We start from the raw sequence: 21,999 nt of genomic DNA, 5'->3' as shown, positions 1-21,999 counted from the left end.
GGGTGGGGGCCGATAGGGGGTGGGGGCCAGGCTGTCTGGGGAGGCACAGCCTTCCCTACCTGGCCCTCTGTACAGTTTTGCAACTCCAATGTGGCCCTCGGGCCAAAAAGTTTGCCCACCCCTGGTTTAGAGCACTCAAAACTGCAACATTAGTGACAAGAGGCACTGGTTGGAACCATGAATACCAGAAACAGCTGAGACATGCTGCTCATCTTCCCAGACAAGAGGGCTCTTGCAGAATTAGACATTACAAATTATACGAGGCTCTTCCTAAAGGATTAGGCTGGAACTCATTCAAACCAAAGGGAAGCCCTCAAAATCCCTCCATTGAGAAGGGCCTGGGGGTGTCTGTGGATGTGATATGCTGGTTCATATGCACACGGCTCCCTCCTACTCCCCCCTCCCAGTTCCCCTGTCCCGGAGACGACATGGAAGGGAATTCCAGTGCTGCACCTAACACAATTCCCTTCGCACCATTGCCAAGCCAACAGAAGCCAAGGAGGTAATATCCGGGCTTCAGGCAAATGACAACCGCTGCACAATCTCAGGGGGAGGGAATAAAACCTGCCCCCTAAAATGTCAGGTGCTCCCCTCCAATTTGACATCAAGGGACACAATATGCAGCAGCTGTGAAGCACGCATGCCTCCAGAGGCTTGGAGAGGGGCACTGTGGAGGCAGTGAGGAAGGCAGGTGCCAAGGTGCTGCCTGGCGACAGCAGGAGACGAGAGGCTGTTTGGAAGGCAGTAATGAAGCACACAGCTGAGAAGAGAAATCCTAGAGCTGACCAATTCCAGCTCGGTCACCACCGGGGCAGGGATCCATATCCGGACACTAACACACCTGGGGCAGAGTCCTGCCTCCCTTGAACTGGTGGAAAGCAGCTGTGAACGCTCTCTCAGTGCAGAGCACCCCCTCACCAGACACAAAGCCTCCCCACACCCAGAAGTCCCCAGCCCAGGGGATGTTCTGGAGAGAATCAGGAGTAAGCTAGAGGATGCAACAGAGACAGGAGCAGATGAAAAAAGGAATCTATTCCACAGCAGTTCCAAGGTTCATAAGGGCCACGCAGGGAGAGATGCGTCACCAGACTCATTCCCTAACCCAGGGGTGTGCAAACTTTTTGGCCTGACGGCCACATCGAGTTTCAGAAATTGTATGGAGGGCTGTCAAGTATCAGAGGGGTAGCCATGTTAGTCTGGATCTGTAAAAGCAGCAGAGAATCCTGTGGCACCTTATAGACTAACAGACGTTCTGGAGCGTGAGCTTTCGTGGGTGAACACCCACTTCGTCTGTGCCACAGGATTCTCTGCTGCTTTTATGGAGGGCTGGTTAGGCAAACAGCAAGGTGTGGCCTGGCCTCCGCCCCCTATCCGACCCTCCCCACCCGGCTGCAGCCAGCCATGCACCACACAGCACAGAGTACCGGGTCAGGCCAGGCTCTGCAGCTGCGCTATTCCAGAAGCTCACAGTCCCGCTGCCCACAGCATTGCACCGGAGGCAGAGTGAGCTGAATCTGCGGAGGAGGGGCCGGGGGCTCAGGGGCCGGGCAGAACAGTCCCGTGGGCCAGATATGACCCATGGGCTGTACTTTGCCCACCTCTGCCCTGACCCCAGAGTCAGCCCAGCATCAGCATGCCGAAGGTTCAGTCCACATGCCTAGAGAGTTCTACAGCGTGCCCCCAAGGACATGTTCTTAGAGGTGCAGCCCAGCCAGCCACTCGGATGGATGGAGCACAGCATGCTGGGAACCGCAGTGTCCAAGGACAGCCTGCCTGTATTAAAGAAGAGACTGGTTTCAAGAGGCTACTTTATGCAAGGTGCATGTATCTCTTGGACATGTGGAAAGCTGCCCTGGAGCTGGTGAGCTTTGGGCACCCCTGGCCCAATAGCAGGGGTTTGCTACATGACCCTTTGGTGCAGAGCTGTGCTCTCTTTCCCCAGCAGGCTTGCTAGGCCTGCGGTAACCCTGAGGAAGCTATTTGCACAGTTGTTTACAGTGATCCTGTTGCCTATAGACTATACCACATCCGTGGCTGCCTCCTGTCACCTATTGCAGGGGTGGAACAGTCTAGCTGATAACAGTTACTTCCCCTTCCCCTCCCCCTCCCCCTCCATCCTTCAAGGACCCGCTTCAGAGATAGTGTAGTTTGGAACCATCCTCTGCCCAGAACTGCAGAGTGGGGACACAACCTAGCAGCAAGAGGCAGTTACTGCTGGCAAACCGAACCAACCTGCACCTTCTGCTCATCCATCAAGGAAGCTCAGGGGACTGGACAGCTCAGCCCATATTAGGTACTTATCTGGGCCTATTACCATTGCATTGGGACCCCCTTCAGTCTGTAATGCATTTATCCCCCAAAACACCCCTGCGAGGGACAGAACTGCTATTACCCCCACTTTATAGATGGGGGCACTAATGCAATTAATCTACAGCACCTTGCCCATGTCAGCTGACTCGAGCTCCAGAGGCTAGGCTACTGCAGGGCTGTAACATTGAAGTAGAGACATTTGGGCTTGGGCTGGAGCCTGAGTTCTGAGCTGAGGGTTGCAGATGAGCCCAAACATCTACACCACAATTTTACAGCCCCGAAGCCTGAGCCCAGAGAGCATGAACCTGCTGAGTTGGGCCAGGCGCGGGTGTTTCACTGCAGTGCACACCTACCTTGAGTGACTCACCCAAAAATCACAAAAAAGGGTATGGCAGAGCAGGAACTGAACCCAGATCCCAGCCTAGCAACTTAACCACTGGACCATGCTTCCAGTGGACCGGAAGTAGCCTGTCATCAGGTCAAATCCTGGGTAGAGAAGTGGCAGGAATCAAAGGTTACCACCATCTGATGCTGGCTGCTGTCACATTCAGCGAATAGGCAGTCACAATCAACTATGCAGTGGATGGCGCCCTCACAAGAATTGTCACTCTCAGAGGAAAAGCCAAGGAATTAGCAGACCTGGAGGACTGACTATGCCATCCTCGGCGAGAAAAGATCCCTTCAGGTCAGGTGGCAGGCACAAGAGAGGAAGGGAGGAAAAGTTGGCATGGCTGCTGCTTATCCTAGAGATAGCTGCTCTTGGGGATTTCAGTCTCCAGGCGTGTCAAAGCAGCATTAAACGAATGCAAATAAATACAGAGGAGGAATAAAAGCAAGAGACAGATAATCAGGTTGTGCACAGTAATATTTGGATTTAAATATACATGTAAATTAAAATGCAAATTAGGCACAGCCCTCCAGTGCCTGGCAAACTGCCACGTGGCTTTTGAAGCTATGCAGGTGGAAATCGCTGCTGTATGGCAATCTCAATACAAACTAACCGCTCCCCCTCCCCCTTCACAATGGCAGTTTCACCACAGCTAGCTGCTCTATTTCTTTGGCTTCCTTTCCCTGCAGTGTCTTTCAGAGATGCTGAGCAACATGTGACAGCTCTCTCCAACCAGCCGGGGGGACGGGGGGGGGGGGAACAGCATGAGAACACAGAGGAGTCACTGACAGCTGGAGCTTAAGGGAAATAAAATCTCAGTAACAAGCTAGAGGCAGGCACAAGGGGTTAACTGCTTCTGGGCTGTTTTCAAGGCTTCACTGTAGGGGTAGCAGGGGGCTGGGTTGGAGGGGAGTTTCCACGAACATTATGTTGCCATGTCATGCGTGACCCAACCTCTGGGAGCATTTCTCAGCTAGAGGAAGCAGGGCATCAATCCAGGTGTCACAACTACCAAGTGAGACAGTGGCATGAGCCACTGCAGGGGCACAGCTGTAGCAAGCCTAGAGACCTGGCAGTTTCACCTCCAGGCAGCCACACATCTCCAAGGGGAACACACTTTGCTCTCCAGTGCAGAGACAACTGGGGAGGATGGTAGTTCCTAGTCCTGGCTGTCGGACAAGAACTCGAGACTGTGTTTGCAGCCATTGGCTCCCTTGGGCAGGAAGTAGCTGAGTTGCCAAGCTATCATCGCCCTCCAAATCAAAGCTAGGTTCTTTTAGTCACAGGGCCAAATTCACCCCTGGTGTAAATCCATCCAGTTTCTAGCTCCCAGCAGGATGGATTTGTTTAAGGGGAGAGCTTGTTTTTCTCTTGGGTTGTTTCATTCTGTCTCAGGTCCACGTGCAGCTTTGAAGCCATTTCCTCCCACACCAAACTCAATCCCAGGGAAGGACAGTCTGGGATGACAGGTCTGTCCCATGGCCCCTTTAACACAGATGAGAAAAGCCACCTTCCAAAACCTCACTGGGTAAGGGATTATCCAGTTTCTTTTCTGTGGGGGCTCAGCCGTGGCCTGCCTCTCTGCACTCACATACAGGCCCTGGGCACATCTCTTCTAGGATGGCACCCCTACTATAGTCCCCACCCTGCTAGCACATCCAGTGTACTACAGCTTGGAGCTATGAAAAAATCAGACCCCATGCACCTCACTTGGAGTGATTAGTCCTCACCTCCTCATCAGCGCAGGCTTTCCTGCATTATCACTCTACTAGCTTGGACCCAGAGCACCAGCTGAGCTGAGAAGTCCTAGCTTTTGTATCATGGCAACCAGTGGTGCCCTGGGGGCTTTAAGAGTGGGGAGCAGAGCAGCCCCCATCCCAGCCACTCCTTCCATCTTGGAAAGGGAAGGGAAGCATCTCATTACCCCCCAAAGACAGTGTGTGTTTGAGGGGAATCAAGTAGTAACATCTTCTCAGGGGGTTCTGAGAAGCCTTCTCTCTTTCTCCTACCACTGAAGGGACCCCCCTTGGCTCTCAAAGTCCATGGCTTCTCCAGACATCAGCTCTGCGCGTTTTGCCCACGCTCAGCAGGCGGGGTGCCGATCAGCACCCCTTCCGCCACAGGGCTGACAGGGCAGGATGCTCCCCCACTGCCGGGCAGGACAAACAATGGGCAGTCCCATAAAACGCCAGACCTCCGGCGGTCCCACTAAGCCGCAGCAGAGAGCGCTCCTCCAGAGCGGGCGCTACACAGCCATTCACAGGGAGGCCGTGCCCCACAATGGGGTGTGGCTGGGGAAGTGGCCCAAGGAGCCGTGATTGCATAGGCAGCTTAACAGTTCACAGTGGATAGTGGCTAATATGTCAGTGGGGGAGGGGGAAAGGTGCTGGGGCTCGAGGGGAGCAGCAGGGATATTGCACTAGCTCTCGGGCTGTAAATCTGAGCTGGGAAAGAGGGACCAGGAGGATGAGCCTTTCAACTCAGTTTCACAGATCTTTTTTATTGGACTCGGGGCCTCCCTGCGCCTGAAAGCTCCTTTGTATCAATCCCACTGAGCACGGCTGTCTTGTTCTGTAAATCGTACCCCAGACAGCTCTGCTGTTGTGTAAACCTCACACTCAGCAGCTGTCTTGGGATTCTGGAGTCCTGTTGGAGTTAAAGACACCCCCACTTTCAGGCAGCTGTCCAGGGATTCTGCAGCTTAGGCGCTGTCTCCAGTCCCTACCAAAGGACCAGATCCTGCGTGGTGGTGTGCTCAGCGTCAGTGGGAGCGGAGAGGGCTCTGCGCCTCGCTGAAGGAGCTCCACGCTGAGCATCTCACTGAGTGGATGGTCTCTCTGGGGTCACTCAGGTTATGTTAAAACCAGAGCGGGATGGGGCAAAGTGGATTGACCTGCAGTGCTTTTATGGCTTACTGTGGTGTATCTTAGGCCAGGTCTACACGACGCGCGAAAATCGATTTTAGATACACAATTTCAGCTACGAGAATAGCGTAGCTGAAATCGATTATCTAAAATCGATCTACTCACCCGTCTTCACCGCGCGGGATCGATTGCGCGGCTCGCCATGTCGATTCCGGAACTCCATTGGTTTTGGTGGAGTTCCGGAATCGATGTAAGCGCGCTCAGGGATCAATACATCGCGTCTAGATGAGACGCGATATATTGATCCCCGAGCAATCGATTGTAACGTGCCGATACGGCGCGTCGTATAGACGTGGCCTTAGATGTCACTCAGCCTCAGACAATCGAAGTTTGTCTACTGAGATAACTGCAGCTGTCCTAGGCGGCTTCTCCTCCCTCAGTCCCACCAGGGCTGTTCCTCTCTTCTTACAAAAGTTACACACAGTTGGGATAAGGGGGACCTCACCATTTCCTCATTCCACATATTTTAAACTCTGTGGGCTTATGGTTAGCGCAGGGGACTAGGAGTCAGGATTTGTGGATTCAAAGTCTGGCTCTGCCACTGACTCACCCTCAGGTCTTGGGCAAGTCACTTGCATTAACAACATGGCCTCTCTTGGCACCTCAGCTTGTGGGCACCCAACTTTATGTGCTTTGAGCCTGATTTTCAGAAGCCCTGAGCATCCGCAGCTCCCATTAAGGTCAGTGGGAGCCAAGCTCCTGCCTCTGCTGCAGCCTGTCCAATGGCAGAGACCAGCTCCTCACGTGCTCACACCCAATTGCTAAAAGATGCCCCTCAGCACCACTGGCCTCATGCCCTAAGCCAGGTGGGGAGGGAGGGCTCGCTAGAGACCAGGGTGTCTCAGCAGGTCAAGAATGGTGGGGATCAGAGGGAAGCAAAGTCATCAAAGGTACATGGAAGTGAAAGGGGAGTGAGCTGGATGGGGCCCTGTGCAGCTGACTTCCCACAGGGCCCTTCTGGGGCTAGGCTCAAGCTTGGGGAGGGGCCCAACACAGCTTTGGTACCAGATAATATGGTTTTCCTGTTTCCATGGAAGCTTTTGAATGGGAGGCCAGCTGGAGCAGTGCTAACGCCTGAGAGGCCAGGTCCTCAGACCAAGCACATCTCCGCAGCCCCAGCCTAATGCCAATGAACGGGTCCAGCAGCCAATGGCAGAATGTGTGTGAGGGGTGGGGAGGAGAAATTATTCTCTAATTGTCCAAATGTTACTACAGGCCAGGTCTCTCCCAAGCAAAACCACCCTAACAGCCTCTGCTGGAAGCTGTCACTTCCACAACCAAGCAGCCCAGCTTGAGGCATAGAGCAGGGGTGGCAGGGAGGTTCCTGACAGGTAATGGCAGAAGCCACAGGAGGCCTGGACACTCCTGGCAGGGTCTTGTGCGACAAGCTTGGAACAGGCTCCAGGGTGGAAAGGGGAGGGCACGAAGAAGGAGGTAGCTCTTCTATCATCTCCAACTACTGTCCCAAGCTAACAAAGCAACTGAACAATAGCGCTGGACAGGCCGATAGACGTTGCCTTGTAAGGAAATCTGGTTAACTCCTGGCTGGACTACGCTGAGTTGGGGGGCGAGAGAAGGGCAGGCTGTGTAACTCACTGGCCACGAAAAGACCGCCCAGGGGCCCATTTCAGCTGTAACACTCCACCCCACAATGGATCCATTTGCGTGGAGAAGAGCAGGGTGAGGAGGAAAGGTCATGGCCTCCGATGCTAAAGCTGCACCTAGCAGAGGAGGGGACTGGGGAATGGAAAAATAATCAAAAGAGCTGGAACAGAACAAAATCTCTTTAAAACAGAAGTGGGGGGGGGGGAATAAAGGCCTCGGCGCCGCTGCGGGAGGGGAGCCAGCTTTAATGCCTAATGCAGGATTAAATCAAAAACAAGATAGAGCTAATATAAAACAGGGCTCCAATTTCACAGTGGCTCCGGTCCATGACACAATTACAGCATCTGGCTACAGGGGCCAGAGGGAAAGAGCTCCTGATTCCTGCTAAGAGAGAGACTGGGTGGCTGCCCCAGCAGGACAATAATTGCTGACACAGTACTGGAGTCCCACAAGTGTCAGCACCGCAACGAAACAGCAAGCAACACAGGCGCCATGTCTGCACCTTCCATGTCACCCCAGTGGCTGCTTTTCTTAAGGAGACACGGTCAAGGCGGGTGGGCCCAAGATTAGGGTAAAAAATGTGAGCAGTGTCCCATTTTACAAGCCTGGCAAACAGCTGAGGTAAGGGGGAGGGGGCTATTTTCTCATTCTACTTGCAGCAAGCTTTGTGGTCTCATGGGACCACTTAATGAAAATTCTGCAGTGCCCCCAGCAGTTCCACAATACTCAATAAATCCAAGCATAACAGACCTGTGACTACATTCATTCAGACACCAGCGGGTACAAAACCCAGGACCTTAAGCACCAGACCTCACCACGTGAGCTAAGGGAGCAAGAGTTAGCAGGCTGTTGCCCCCCCTTGTGGGACAGCCACTAGAGGAAGACATAGGCAGACATATACTTTAGCCAGGATGTTACACAGGCCCGTGCCCAGGGCTCTACTTACCCTCTGGACTCTTTGGAGGGATTTCAACCATTACTGGTTGCGGCTTTGATTCTGGTTGGAGATGTTGACTGGCCAAGGAAGGCTCCAAATTCTCCACTTGCCTGACAGGTGGGACTGGGACCTCTGGAGACTTTGCCACCTGGATTTCTACCCGTTTCATGGCAACGTCTGGCACAGGGGCACTGGCTGTCTCGGCTTTCCGCTGGGGCAGCTCTGGGATCTTTGAGGTGGGGGCTTCCATCCTCCGGACAGCGGGCTCCTGAGGCTTGCCTATAGTGATCTCAGTCCTTCTTGGGTTGGGTTCAGGGGGTTTGTGCCCCAGCCCCTCTGCTCTCTTGAGGCCGAACCTTGATAACCCTGAAGTGGAGTTTTCCACTTGCTTGGACGAGATATCAATGGAGATTTCTGTTCTTCGTGACACAGGCTCAGGGAGTTTGGGTCCGGAGAGCTCCACCCTCCTCAGAGCCGACTTAGGCGACCTTTGGCCTGGAGAGTCTGCATGTCTGGCAGGTGTCTCCGAATTCCTGGCACCAAGATCCTGGAATTTCTGTGTGGAGCTGGATACGGTGGACCTGAGGAGAGGGTTTGGGGTCCGTCTTTGTGGCGTGGAGGCGTTTGGAGACTGGTCTACCTCCTCGACCTCGAAAGATCGCTTCAGAGCTGAAATACACGAATGGAATTCAGAATTTAACAACAGCATCATCTTCATGAGAGGATCACAGCACACTTTACTAATGTTCATGAACCTTCAAGACCTCCCCAGGACATTCAAGAGGTGGGTAAAGGTCAGTACCCCCACTGAACACATGGGGGAACAGAGAGCTTATAGAACTTACCCAAAGAAACACAGCGAGTCAGGGCCAGAAATAAGACTAGAATCCAGGAATCCCTGTTCCCAGAAATCTAACCACTCAACATGGAGGCCTTGCAATTTCAGTATCTTTTACACCTCTAGTACAGGTTGCCACCTTATCAGTATTCTCCACTCACCCTGGAGATAATGTTTTGTCTCCTGCTTTGCACAGGTATAAATAACTTCACAAGGTACAAGGCAGCCTGGCACCAGGACCAAATGGGGGCCTGCAGGCTGGCTTTAGCTTGATTACACTTCAAATAGCCAGCCACTGTGATTCCACCTCAAAGGGCACGGAGGTACATATACAACTTCTGAGGGTCGAGTGGGTCACCTGGAGCAAAAAGAACAGGAGTACTTGTGGCACCTTAGAAACTAACAAATTTATTTGCGCATAAGCTTTCATGGGCTACAGCCCACTTCATCGGATGCATGCAGTAGAAAATACAGTAGGAAGATATATATATACACAGAGAACATGAAACAATGGGTGTTACCATACGCACTCTAACGAAAGTGATCAGTTAAGGTGAGCTATTACCAGAAGGTGTGTATGGTAACACCCATTGTTTCATGGTGTGTGTGTGTGTCTTCCTACTATATTTTCCACTGCATGCATCCGATAAAGTGGGCTGTAGCCCATGAAAGCTTATGCGCAAATAAATTTGTTAGTCTCTAAGATGCCACAAGTACTCCTGTTCTTTTTGTGGATACAGACTAACACAGCTGCTACTCTGAAACTTGGAGCAAAGTAATCCAAACCCACCCTCATGAAAGTATCCAAAACAACTGTAGAAGACCAGGAAATTCCCTATAAACATACCACTCAGAGAGAAGCTTATGTTATATTTTAATAACAAGGGATCAGACTCTGAATAAATCCTCTGTAACAATACTTTGTATTTCTCAAGAGCCTTCTACCCAAGGATTGCAATGCACTTTTAAAACGTTAAGGAATTTAGCTTCACCACAGCCACTTTGAGGGGATGCTGGTGGGGCCTCTAGACACTGTTACAGAACCAACCGTGATCAGCCTAATTGTACTGATGGGGAAACTGAGGCACGGCTGCTAAGTGATTCATCCAGCATTGCACACAGACAGTGAGTTCTGGTTCTCAGGCTTTGGCTACAATGAGAGCTTAGCACAGAGTGCTTTCGTTTAATCAGTAGACTGCAGAATGTCTTTACACCACTGCTTTCAGTCATTCGCATACCAGAGCTGAGTAATCAGCCTGTCTGAGAGGCGCTACAAAGCTGCATGTTATTGGAAGTGAAGTTTTCTGGTGAGTCCATCCACATCAATCCATCTCTCTTCCACCAACTATTATTATAAACTCCTCCAACCTGATGATCCCCCCTCCCCCCCCCGTCAGCCCAGGGTCAGCCCCTGTCAGATCCCAGCCTGGTTCGTGTCAGACTGGCCAAGCATGACTGACCCTGCCCACCCCTGGTGTTAGCCCCTGTTAAAGGAATAGTCATGTGAAGATAAGGCATCAATTCCATGGTCCCATACAGTGGGTCCCTGTACGTCAGGCACAGGGAGCGAGAGGTGAACAGCACATGCACAACAGGAAGAAAAGTAGGAGAGGGAGAGAAGAAATCACAGCTACACTCTATTACTCTGCCTCCCCGTGCTACAGTAATGCCCTAAAACCCACTTACTTCACAGCACAGCACCCTTAGCCAGGGGACCAGACTGCACAGAAGAGAAACAAGCCCTGGTGTCTCCCCACCTGTCACATGCAATGATAGTGTGGTGGGATGGGCCAATGAGGTGTGGAGAAAGCATCAGCACCAAATCCTGCTTCCCCTCTGTGCATGAGCTCTGTGGGATTGGGACTCCACTGAAATTTGAGAGCAAAAGAGGGTGGAGTCAGCATGCAGCTGCATGAGCCCTTCCAAACCTGATGGATGCTCAGACTAGGAGCAGCTCCCTAAAGCAGCCTTAGCTCCTGCTGGGTCCCCTAGGAGCCTGCTACTGTGCAATTGCAGAGACAGGGACAAAGAGCAAGAGGACTTCAGGACAGATCAGTGTCTTTCTAGTCAGGCAAAGGAGTGAGGTCTACTCCCTGCCAGCTCCTCCTTAGAAAACACAGGGCCAGTCTCGGAAGTAGCAGCCCTACCATGGCGGCATAGCAAATAGGGGGGCCATCTGCCTTTCTGTAATAGGATGGCTATTGAATGGTGCCTGCTGCCCTGCCCCCCAAATCAGGGCGGACTTACTCTTTATCTCAACAATAATCAGGCAAAGGACCAGGTGCTGCAATACACATGTCTGAGTCTGGCCCATGAACAACGACACATACGCTGCTCAGGAGCTGTCCCATCAGCTCGGTCCCATATATCCCAGAAGCAGCGATGCTTGCCCTGTCTATGAGGCATAGAATCATAGACTTTAAGGTCACTAGGGACCATTATGATCATCTAGTCTGACCTCCTGCACAACACAGGCCACAGAAACTCACCCATCCACTCCTGTAACAAACCCCTAACCTATGTGTGAGCTACTGAAGTCTTCTAATGGTGGTTTAAAGACTTCAAGGTGCAGAGAATCCTCCAGCAAGTGACCCGTGCCCCACACTACAGAGGAAGGTAAAAAAAACCCAGGACCTCTGCCAATCTGCCCTGGAGGAAAATTCCTTCCCAACCCCAAATATGGCAATCAGCAAAACCCTCAGCATGTGGGCAAGACTCAGCAGTCAGAATTCTCTGTTGTAACTCAGATCCCAAACCATCTAACATCCCATCACAGGCCATTGGGCATATTTACCACTAATAGTCAAAAATCAATTAATTGCCAAAATTAGGCTATCGCATCATACCATCCCCTCCATAAACTTATCAAGCTTAGTCTTGAAGCCAGATATGTCTTTTGCCCCCACTGCTTCCCTTTGAAGGCTGTTCCAGAACTTAACTCTTCTGATGGTTAGAAACCTTCATCTAATTTCAAGTCTAAACTTCCTGATGGCCAGTTTATATCCATTTGTTCTTGTGTCCACATTGGTACTGAACTTAAATAATTCTTCTCCCTCCCTGGTATTTATTCCTCTGATACATTTATAGAGAGCAATCATATCTCCCCTCAACCTTCTCTCGATTAGGCTAAACAAGCCAAGCTCTTTGAGTCTCCTTTCATAAGACAGGTTTTCCATTCCTTGGATCATCCTAGTAGCCTTCTCTGTGCCTGTTCCAGTTTGAATTCATCCTTCATAAACATGGGAGACCAGAACTGCACACAATATTCCAGATGAGGTGTCACTAGTGCCTTATATAACAGTACTAACACCTCCTTATCTCTAGTGGAAATACCTGCCATATCACATATTGGCGGCTCAGTTAATCCGGTGAAGTCGAACCATACTCAAGGTCCTCTCCTCTGTTACTCCAATCATGCGTCTTATAACCAAAATATTAATCCGCTAAATGCTTTGTACTTTTCACTATTAAATCATCCGTTAACTGCCTCCATGTTTACCAGTCATCCAATTCCTGTATGATATCCTGGTCCTTCTCTGTATTGGTAATACCTCCCAGCTTTGTGTCACCCGCAAACTTTATTAGCACGTTCCCACTTTTTGTGCCAAAGTCAGTAATAAAAAGATTAAATAAGATTGGCCACAAAACCGATCCCTGAGGAACTCCACTAGTAACCTCCCTCCAGCCTGACAGTTCACCTTTCAGTATGACCTGTTGTAGTCTCCCCTTTAACCAGTTCCTTATCCACCTTTCATATTGATCCCCATCTTTTCCAATTTAGCTGCTAATTCCCCATGTGGAACCATATCAAATGCCTTACTGAAATCGAGGTAAATTAGATCCATTGTGTTTCCTTTATCTAAAATGTATTAATTCCAGAGTGGACGAGAGGAATATGCTGTTGTTCAGCAAACACCTGAATTCCAAGCAGCCAAGTACGTCCCTAGTTCACACACACACTCTCGGGTACTTATCTGGGCCCCATCCCTGTGGTATTAAAGCACCACACAGTCTTTAGGAAAAAGGACAGGAGTACTTGTGGCACCTTAGAGACTAACAAATTTATTTGAGCATAAGCTTTCGTGGGCTACAGCCCACTTCATCGGATGCATGCAGTGGAAAATACAGTAGGAATATATATATATACACACACACACACACACACACACACGGAGGACATGAAAAAACTGGATGTTGCCATACTAACTATAACAAGAGTAATCAGTTAAGGTGGGCTATTATCAGCAGGAGAAAAAAGAACTTTTGTAGTGATCATCAGGATGGCCCATTTCCAACAGTTGACAAGAAGATGTGAGTAACAGTAGGGCGAAAAACTAGCATAGGGAAATAGGTTTCCATGAGGTAAGGAAAGGCTACTCTCCCCGTTACAGAGGGGGCACTGAGGCACAGAGGCACCACGGGTACATCTTGATTACAATCGCAAGGTGTGATTACAGCTAGTGCTGACATACCTGATCTAGATCTAATTTAGCTAGCTTGGGTCCTGGAAGCCATGGCAACACGAGCTGCACAGAACCCAACCAGAAACCTGGTAATTCCTCCCAGGACTAGCCCACGCCATGGCGGCTTACTATTCTGGGACCCTTGCTAGCTAGATTACAGCTGGTTCTGCTCTGTCATCCTGAGCTGCAATCCCTGTGTTTGCAGTCTACACACACCCTAAGTGCCCAGGGTCACACAGGAATCCTCTGGTGGGGCAGGGAATGAACCCTGGTCTCCTAGACCAGTGCCCTAACCACTGGACCATCCTTTCCCTTCTTTCCTTTGGAAAAACTCTTACAAATGTTTTCCTGCAGCAGAGCGTGGATCCCCTGCATTCTGTCTCCTGGGGGAAGCTCTTTGAACGCCTGAACCCAGAGGAGAAGGAAGAGAGGCCTGTGAACTCTCAGTCCTTCTGACACATGTATTTGTCAGAGCAGCAGCCTTCCTGCTCAGCAATGGGAACCATCTGCTTCAGCTCTCTCCAGCTCTCTCCAGCGTCAGGAAAGCGATCCACGTGGCAGGAACTCCAGCGCCACTTTGCCAGCAGATTGTAAATGCAGCTGCTGACACGCAGCCGCCCAACCATTCGTTAGTTACGCTTATGTTCAGAAGGTTCCTCCTCCCCTTGCCATGAGCTTGAGTGCTGCAAAGTACAGGCCAGCCAACTGCTGGGAAAGCGCGCAGCTGCAAGATAGCACGGGGAGGGTGGGTGTGGGCCTGTGATGGAGATTGCACTGATTTGCTGCAGCAGCTCAGTCTGAGGGGTTTATCCTGCAGGGAGATGGTGGAGCCCTGTCAGAGGTGAAAGTAAGCCGGGGTGGTCCAGCATGGCGTACTGGCTCTTGCAGCTGCAGGCAGCCCAGAGCCCTCTGAATCCCATCCGTGGCTGGGATTTAAAGGGCTCAGAGCTCCCCGCCACTGCGGGCAGCCCAGAGCCCTTTAAATCCCGGCCGCAGCTCCAGTGGCCAGGCTGGGGCCAGGATTTAAAGGGCTTAGAGTTCCCCGTGGCTGCGGGCAGCCCAGAGCCCTTTGAATTCCGGCCACTGCTCTGGCGACCGGGATGGGGCCAGGATTTAAAGGGCTCGGGGCTCCCCTCAGTGGCAGGAGCTCTGGGCCCTTTAAATCCCTGCTCCAGCCCCACAAAGCTTGAGGTTCCCTCCGGCAGCTGGAGCCCCAGGTCCTTTGATTTGCCCCTGAGCCCCCGGGGGCTCCCAGCCACCTCTTCAGCTGGGAGCCACAGCTGGTGCCCCAAGGCCTTTAAATCTTGAGGGGCCACGCCCCCTCCGGACTCTGGCAGTACCAGTAAGTCCTGTAAGCTACTTTCACCCCTGAGCCCTGTACAGATTAAACAGACATGCCCACATTTGGTTCTGCTATGAGCAGAACCGGATTTGAGGATTGTGGATGCTGCATGTTTTACTGGAATAATCTGCAGTACCTGAGGTCGCCATGAGCCCCACATTTCAGGAGTGGCTGGAGTTTTAGGGCCAATTCAAATGGATGTAAAAGGGAGTTGGAAAATGTGACATCTTCCAGGCCCCTCCAAGTGGGTTTGGATTCCCATTCGGTCATCAATACGACCGTTACGCATCAGTTAGGCTGGGTCGGCCATACTCAGAGGTAACATGTAAGGGGCGAGGGGAAGGGTATGTTACACGTTGGTGAGTGGCTGCAAGTCTGGGAGGGGACAAGATGATCTAAGTTACACCACCTTCGACTCCACGAGCAGCGCTCACGGGACCAGAGACGCTACAGGCCCCACTGGTGCGGTGCTGTAGGGATTAGAACCATCTGTTTTCATAAACAGCTTCCCAAGAGGGGGCACTATAGCATGATCATGGCTGCTCAATGTTCACGTGGGTGGGGCGCCAGGGCTCTCGCTTGGATGCTTTTCACTATACCCTTGCCAGGGGTGTAGGGAGAGTCACTCTCTCTGGAGATCCCTCTTACTCAGCCGTCCACAGGATACATTCCCCCTCCCAAAAACCTCATCCGTGTGCACTCAACCTCCCTGAGTGGGATTGGTGGGAAGCAACAGTGGCCTGGGGACCAGACTGCCACTGGCAGCCTCTCCCAGTAGCCATGCAGGGGGCACCACAAGGAGGGCAGTATTCAGCAGCTGAAGAGTCCACAGACACCTCTCCCCCAGCCAGAGCAGCCATGAAGGGAGGAAGGCCAGTCTTGTAGTTTTAAGGCACTGGACTGGGACTCAGCAGATCAGGTTCAATTCTGAAGTCTGCTACAGGCTCCATGTGTGATCGTGGGCAAGAGACAAACTCTCAGCGCCTCCATTCCCTTCGCTGCAGAACAGGAATCATGATCCTTCGACCTGGCCGACAAGACAATTCCAAAGCCGTTGAGAGGCTAAGTGCATGAAGGTCTGTGTGATACACAAACAGTGCAGCGAACGGGGCCCCAGACAGCCCTTGACAGATGCAGCTCTGAAGAAGCCAGGATCAAGAATTTTAGGTAGGAGTGTTAGTTATTAGGGGGAGAAGAAGGGGGTGGGGGTGAGAGAGGGAGGGTGCTGCAGTCTAACAAGGAAAGATACCTAACCAGACACATTACTCAAAGGGAAGCAAGAGCTCATTAAATATCACTTTTCCCTACTCTGAAGGGATAGGCAACTATGGGCTGCTCCATTAGCATTTCTATTCCAGTAGCATCTCCGGGCTCCGTACAAACACAGTCTAGCCAGTCCCTGCCCTACCAAGCTCTCTACAGCATCACAGTGACTCTTGCATCAGTACAACAACTCCACTGCAGGCTGGGAACCCTGCTCTGTTATTTGAGCATTACACTTAACTGGTTCCTGCATTACCTCCAACTAAGATAAACAGCTGTTTGCACACGCTGTGTGCCATGCAAAGAGAGGCATTTCCCCCTGAAAGAGGTGAAGTGCCTCTTCAGTTGGAACTACCACTCAGAAAGCATCAAGTCTTTATTGTTACCAAGAAGCAAATGTGCAATACGGAAGGTTTCTTGATAGCAATAAAGACTTGAGGTACAGACCACAGCATCCACATGAAATCCCCAGACCGACACCGACTCCGATCACAATCACAAAGCAGCAATACCTTGCCTTCTAGAATCCTCTACCCCAAAGTGCTCAAATATTATGATGGCAGGCCATGTAAAGCAAGATCATATGAGCTAGATTGCTTCATCCGCCGCTTAAATGCAGACCGTGCTGGGGTGGACTACGGCAGCTGTTTAAACACAACACGGCAACCATTTCAGGGCATGCCGCACAAAAGACTCGTTCAACTGAATCTTCAGTGGAGAAAAGCGGTGAGGTTGGCAGAATATCCTCTGCCCTGGCATTTAGCCAGGACACAATGGTTAAAGTCCCTATATCTGTATCTTCTAGCCCAGGGGTCGGCAACCTTTCAGAAGTGGTGTGCCGAGTCTTCATTTATTCACTCTAATTTAAGGTTTCGCGTGCCAGTAATCCATTTTAACATTTTTAGAAGGTCTCTTTCTATACGTCTATAATATATAACTAAACTATTGTTGTATGTAAGGTAAATAAGGTTTTTAAAATGTTTAAGAAGTTTCATTTAAAATTAAATTAAAATGCAGAGCCCCCTGGACCGGTGGCCAGGACTCAGGCAGTCTGAGTGCCACTGAAAATCAGCTCGCGTGCCACCTTTGGCACACGTGCCGTAGGTTGCCTACCCCTGTGCTAGACCCACAAGTGGTCTGGTTTTACCTCTCCTGGGAAAGGCAACACATGCAGCAGCATGGGTGTCATCCAGCACTAGTCCAGGCACTGACTCAATACGGACTCAGAGGAAAGAGAATCATCAGGGCCCTTTACACAGGGGAAATTAGAAGCAGCAAATCCTAACTAAAGTCTTGAAAGATGTCAGTTTCCCTTCATTTTGCCTGGTCCTGGTTCCACTGATGAACTGGAGGGGTCTCACAGGAGCCTCTTGCTAAAATTTCAAAGCCTATATTCATGAGACCGGGATTGAAACGGACACTCAGCTGCAATATGACCCGCCCACCTCCTGCACTGCAGCTATGAGCACACATGGGGCGTGGCATGCAGCCCTGTAGCACCCCAGCAGTGCCTGGCTCCCTCCCAGCATTATTCCCATAAACGAAGCAGCCACTGTCCCCCAGTGATGCCATTATCCAGAGCGACAGAGCCAAGCCCCACTGCAGTGCATTAGACCCTTACACAGGCAGGTCTTTCCACCAGCACCCCGTGCCTTGCGACCGATCAGCTCAGCACAAGCACGTCTCACCAGGGGTCTTGCAATTAAGCAGCAAGCAAACCTCATAAGGGCTGGGAAAGAATTGTGTCTGTTCTGTATGCAGTGCCGTGAGGAAGAACACCATCTCCCAGGCTGGCAGCGCAGACTTGAGGTGAGGAACAATGGGAAGAAGCTACCAAATGTCAGGCTTCAGGGTGTAAGCTGAAGGCCCGTGGGGTTTGGCTGGAGGCATTATAGGATTTGTTGCCTAACTTTGAGGCACAAGTGCAGTCCAGCAGAGAAGGGCTGGGAGTCAGAGACTAGGCGCTATTTCCTGAGCACCGATTCGCTAGGATATCTTTGTGCCTCACTTATTCAATCCATAAAGTGGAGTTAACAACATCCACCTTTGTTTTAGGCCCCTGTGATCTGGGAATGAAAGGGGACACACTAGGCAGCATCTCTCGGGTATCGAGTACAGGCTAGTACTGGAGGTGTGATATTGGATGGTTGGACCAGAAGGAGTGGTTATACTGAACCAGGCTATCCCGTGCCCCATTCCAAACCCAGAGTGAATTATCTCTAGTGAGGCAAAAAGGATCCTTGAAATGAAGGCAGAGGGAAGACTGGGGAGGAATTTAATACTCCGGAGCAGCAGGTCTGAACCTTTTCAGGTTGGCAGCTCCATATTTGAAGTTAAAAATTTCCCCACCCCTCTTTTATCTCTTATAAGAGAGTGAACAATCTATCGAGGATACCAATGCTAAGCCTAAATAATTGGTCGCTTGACGATGACCGAGAGCATTTGCCCTGTTCTCTACCAGTGGCACACAACAGTTTTTAGTCTAAGGGCTGTAGTGTTGCGGTTGAATTCTTGGTAGTGACTTGGTGTGGGGGTGGTGGTTAGTGGCCTGCAGCAAGACGTGTATGAGGTCAGACTAGACGATCAATGGTCCCTCCTGGTCTTAAACTCTGACTGACTGACTAGCCAGTCCCAGCACACCAGACTCCACTCCTCTTCCTCATTCAAACCCCTCTGGTGAGCCACTTCTTCCAGGAAGCCCACCATAGAAAACCACATGTATTGTTAAAAAACACAGGGCCTGTTCAGTCTGGAGAAAAGAAGAAGGGGGAGGGGGGAGCTGATAACAGTCTTCAAATCTGCAAAAGGCTGTTACAAAGAAGTGGGGCTCAATTGTTCTCAGTGTCCCCTGAAGGCAGGACAAAAAGTAATGGGCTCTACTAGCAGCAAGGGAGATTTAGGTTAGAGATTAGGGAACCTTTCTAACTCCAAGGGTAGTTAAGCTCTGGAACAGGCTTCCAAGGGAGACTGTGGAATCCCCATCAGTGGAGGTTTTTAAGACAAACCACCTGTCAAGGATGGTCTAGGTTTACTTGGTCCTGCCTCAGTGCAAGGGGCTGGCACGCAGTTGACCTCTCAATATCCCTTCCAGCCCTACATTTCTATGATGAGAGCAGCTGTGAGCTGTGCACTACTATATAGGCCCCGGTGCATATTAGAGGTAGTGCAGAGATGCTTTGCCTCAGAGGGAAATGCAGGAAGGATTCTAGCATAGGCTCCCTCATCAGTCACTCAGGGCTGTCGTACACTTCAAGGACTCTGCAGGAAAAACACATGTCTGCAACCACACCTGCTCAGGAAAATGCTCAGGAAAATGGGGAAGAGGTTCTTATGCCCTTCCTTCCTTAAGCCCCTATGGGGCAGCCAAGCAAGTGTTAGCCCCATGCTTAGCTTCTTGTGTGTGCTCTTTCAGGCAGACTGTCTTGCTAGCTATGCCTTGCATGCCGCATTACGGACGATTAGCAGTTAATTCTTGATGAAATCATCAATGTCCTATTCAGAACAGTAATTAAAAATAAAAAGTCCAGACTCAAGAGCTTTTCCAAACTACCCAAAGCCTTCAAGTCTCCAGTGCTGGGCTGGGAGGCCCAAGGGCACCAGTTTTTCTGCAATTTTCTTTCCTGCTTTGTCCCTCTAATGATTAAGCCCCTTTTCCCCCTAATCTCTATTTTAAAAAAGACTGATTCAGGATCAATCTGAGTTTTGGATGAAGGCACAACAGAGAATGGGAAAGCAGAAAGTACGATTCAAATCTGAACTGCTCTCTCCACAAGACTGCTGTTGGGCTAGGGTGGAAGTAGGTCAGATGAGGACACAATCAATACCTGCTGCCACTGTTGTGACAGACACCACTGCTGTTCTGTGAGCTGGGGGTTTTAAATCATGCTCATCACTCTGATCTCCGAGTGCTTCAACCTCATCTTATTCCCCTGGACTGAGCGGCCTCCTCATGTAAAAGACAGATGTGTCTAGAAGATCCGACATTCCAAGGTAAATAATATTCTCTCAATGAATGTGATAGCAAAGGAAATGGCAACATTTTGATGAGTACTGGAAAGTTTCTTTATTTAGGCAACACTCCATTTGTGGTTCTCACTCTACGAGCAGGCGGCAAGATTTGCGTTACTTTTCTGGTAACGTGCAGTCTATGTGAACAGCACTGCCAATCATTTCTAGCCCACGGAAATGGATTGTGAAGCTGACTCAACGTTTCAGCAGATTTTAATCTGCATGAAAAACACCAGCACCACAGGAATTAAAGATTCTGGAATCAGAATTTCAGTGGCTACTTAGCTGTTGACCAGCAGAGCCAATGATGGGCTCTGCTGCAATTATGCTAGCTCTGCAACACTGACAGAAGGATTCAGTAGAGTTTGTCATAAACTCACCAGATTAGGATTTGGGACAAGGCATGTGGGATATACTCTAGTTTCCAAGAGACATCAAGTGAGTTCCACAAGCAAGTAGGGGGGAACCCGGCCTGATAACTAACTACTGGGGGATGTTCTCTGGCCCGTGACATGCAGGAGGTCAGAACAGATGATAACAATGGTCTGTTCTGATCTTGAAAATCTCTGAATCTGGAACTTTCCCTCAAATGAGTGTTCCCATGGAATATCTGGGTGAGTAACAACAAACAACTTGTGTGACTAAGGGCTGTACGTTCAGACCTATAGGGCTCAATCCTCCAAGGTTCTGACTGTTCTAGTCATGATCCAGCAAAGCATATGCCAAAATCAGCACTTCTGTTGGCATCACTCATGCACTTCAGTGCTCTGCTGGATTGGGGCCAGAGAGCTGAGTTTGTTGCAGGACCCAGTTGATATGTGCAGTCCTAAGGGGTGATTTGCAGACTCATTGTTCTGTACCATAAACCTCCCTGAAAGTTCCTGGAAACTAGAGAGAACTAACCCCATTGAACCAAGATCAGACCAAGGGTGAGAGTTAGGCAGCCAGTGGTCTGAACAGGCCAGCTGAATGTAACAGAAAACAATTATTCTTTATAGCTCTTTTGGACCAGCCCGTAGAACCTCACCACCCAACCACAGAATTCCACAGGATGGCTCAGAACTCCTATGTGGCCCGATTCAAGTCCACCCAAGTCAATGGGCATCTTCCTGCTGACCTCACTGGGCTCTGAAGTAGGCCCACAAAAAGGATTCTACAGGATTTGAGAGATGTTTTTATAGAACACCATTGGTTTCATCCCTACTGATCACTGCAAGCCTCTTCCATAAAGACCAGCAGGAATACCGGGTCATGAAAGCAGAGAGCAGGTTGGTCCAATCAAAGAGGTTTTCAGACCAGCCCAGGAATGCAGAAGACGACTCCAAAGACACAGAACAAATTGTGCTGGGCAGCCCGCTACAGACGGCTGAGCAGCGCAGGAGGGACCCACTCCAACTCCACTTTAGTCTTGGGCAGGGCAAGTATTCCATGCTCCTGGCGTGAAGGAAGGAAAGTGGCTTTGACAAATGGGCCTTGCATTTCTGCCCTGCTAGCGGAAGCACGTTCCTTTGGGCAGAGCATGCTTCTAAAGCCTCATGGGGCCCGAGATCACCTTGGCTTCAGGGCTGCGTCAGCCCATCGCTCAAACTTTTACCTTCTCAGCTTCCCAGATGCTTCGCTTGTCTCTTTTTCTAGCTCTTTCCTGCTCAGCGTCACTATGGCCCTGCACACAGCAGCTGAGCAAAGAAAAGGGCAGGGGCAGGGGGAAGACCTCAGGAAGCAAAACAATCCCAGAAGAGAAAAAAAAACAAGATGGGAGAGTTTAAAAATAGCCTGTGCAGCCTGGAGCCAAGAGAAGGGAAGTAAACAGCCCGTGTTCCAAAGGACCCGCCTCCTGGCTTCCTGCAGGGAAGTTGGCTTATTAATTAAAACAATAACAGCCAAATAAAGGCCAATGCCATAGATCAGCCCTGCAGGCAGG

At 50.6% G+C, this 21,999-nt stretch overlaps 1 protein-coding gene across 3 annotated transcripts in view; it reads right to left on the bottom strand.

The window, feature by feature from the left end:
* SEPTIN9 (septin 9) overlaps positions 1-21,999 on the bottom strand; it is a 281,197-nt gene that overhangs the window by 112,389 nt on the left and 146,809 nt on the right. For all 3 annotated transcript variants that reach the window (XM_032792784.2, XM_032792786.2, XM_032792785.2), the window contains one exon: positions 8,174-8,833. In XM_032792784.2, the coding sequence (XP_032648675.1) occupies positions 8,174-8,833 (660 nt within the window). The remainder of the gene's footprint in view (positions 1-8,173; positions 8,834-21,999) is intronic.

This window comes from Chelonoidis abingdonii, chromosome 13, assembly GCF_003597395.2.
Source record: "Chelonoidis abingdonii isolate Lonesome George chromosome 13, CheloAbing_2.0, whole genome shotgun sequence".
Taxonomy (NCBI): domain Eukaryota; kingdom Metazoa; phylum Chordata; order Testudines; family Testudinidae; genus Chelonoidis; species Chelonoidis abingdonii.
This window is presented reverse-complemented; position numbering and strand designations above follow the sequence as displayed.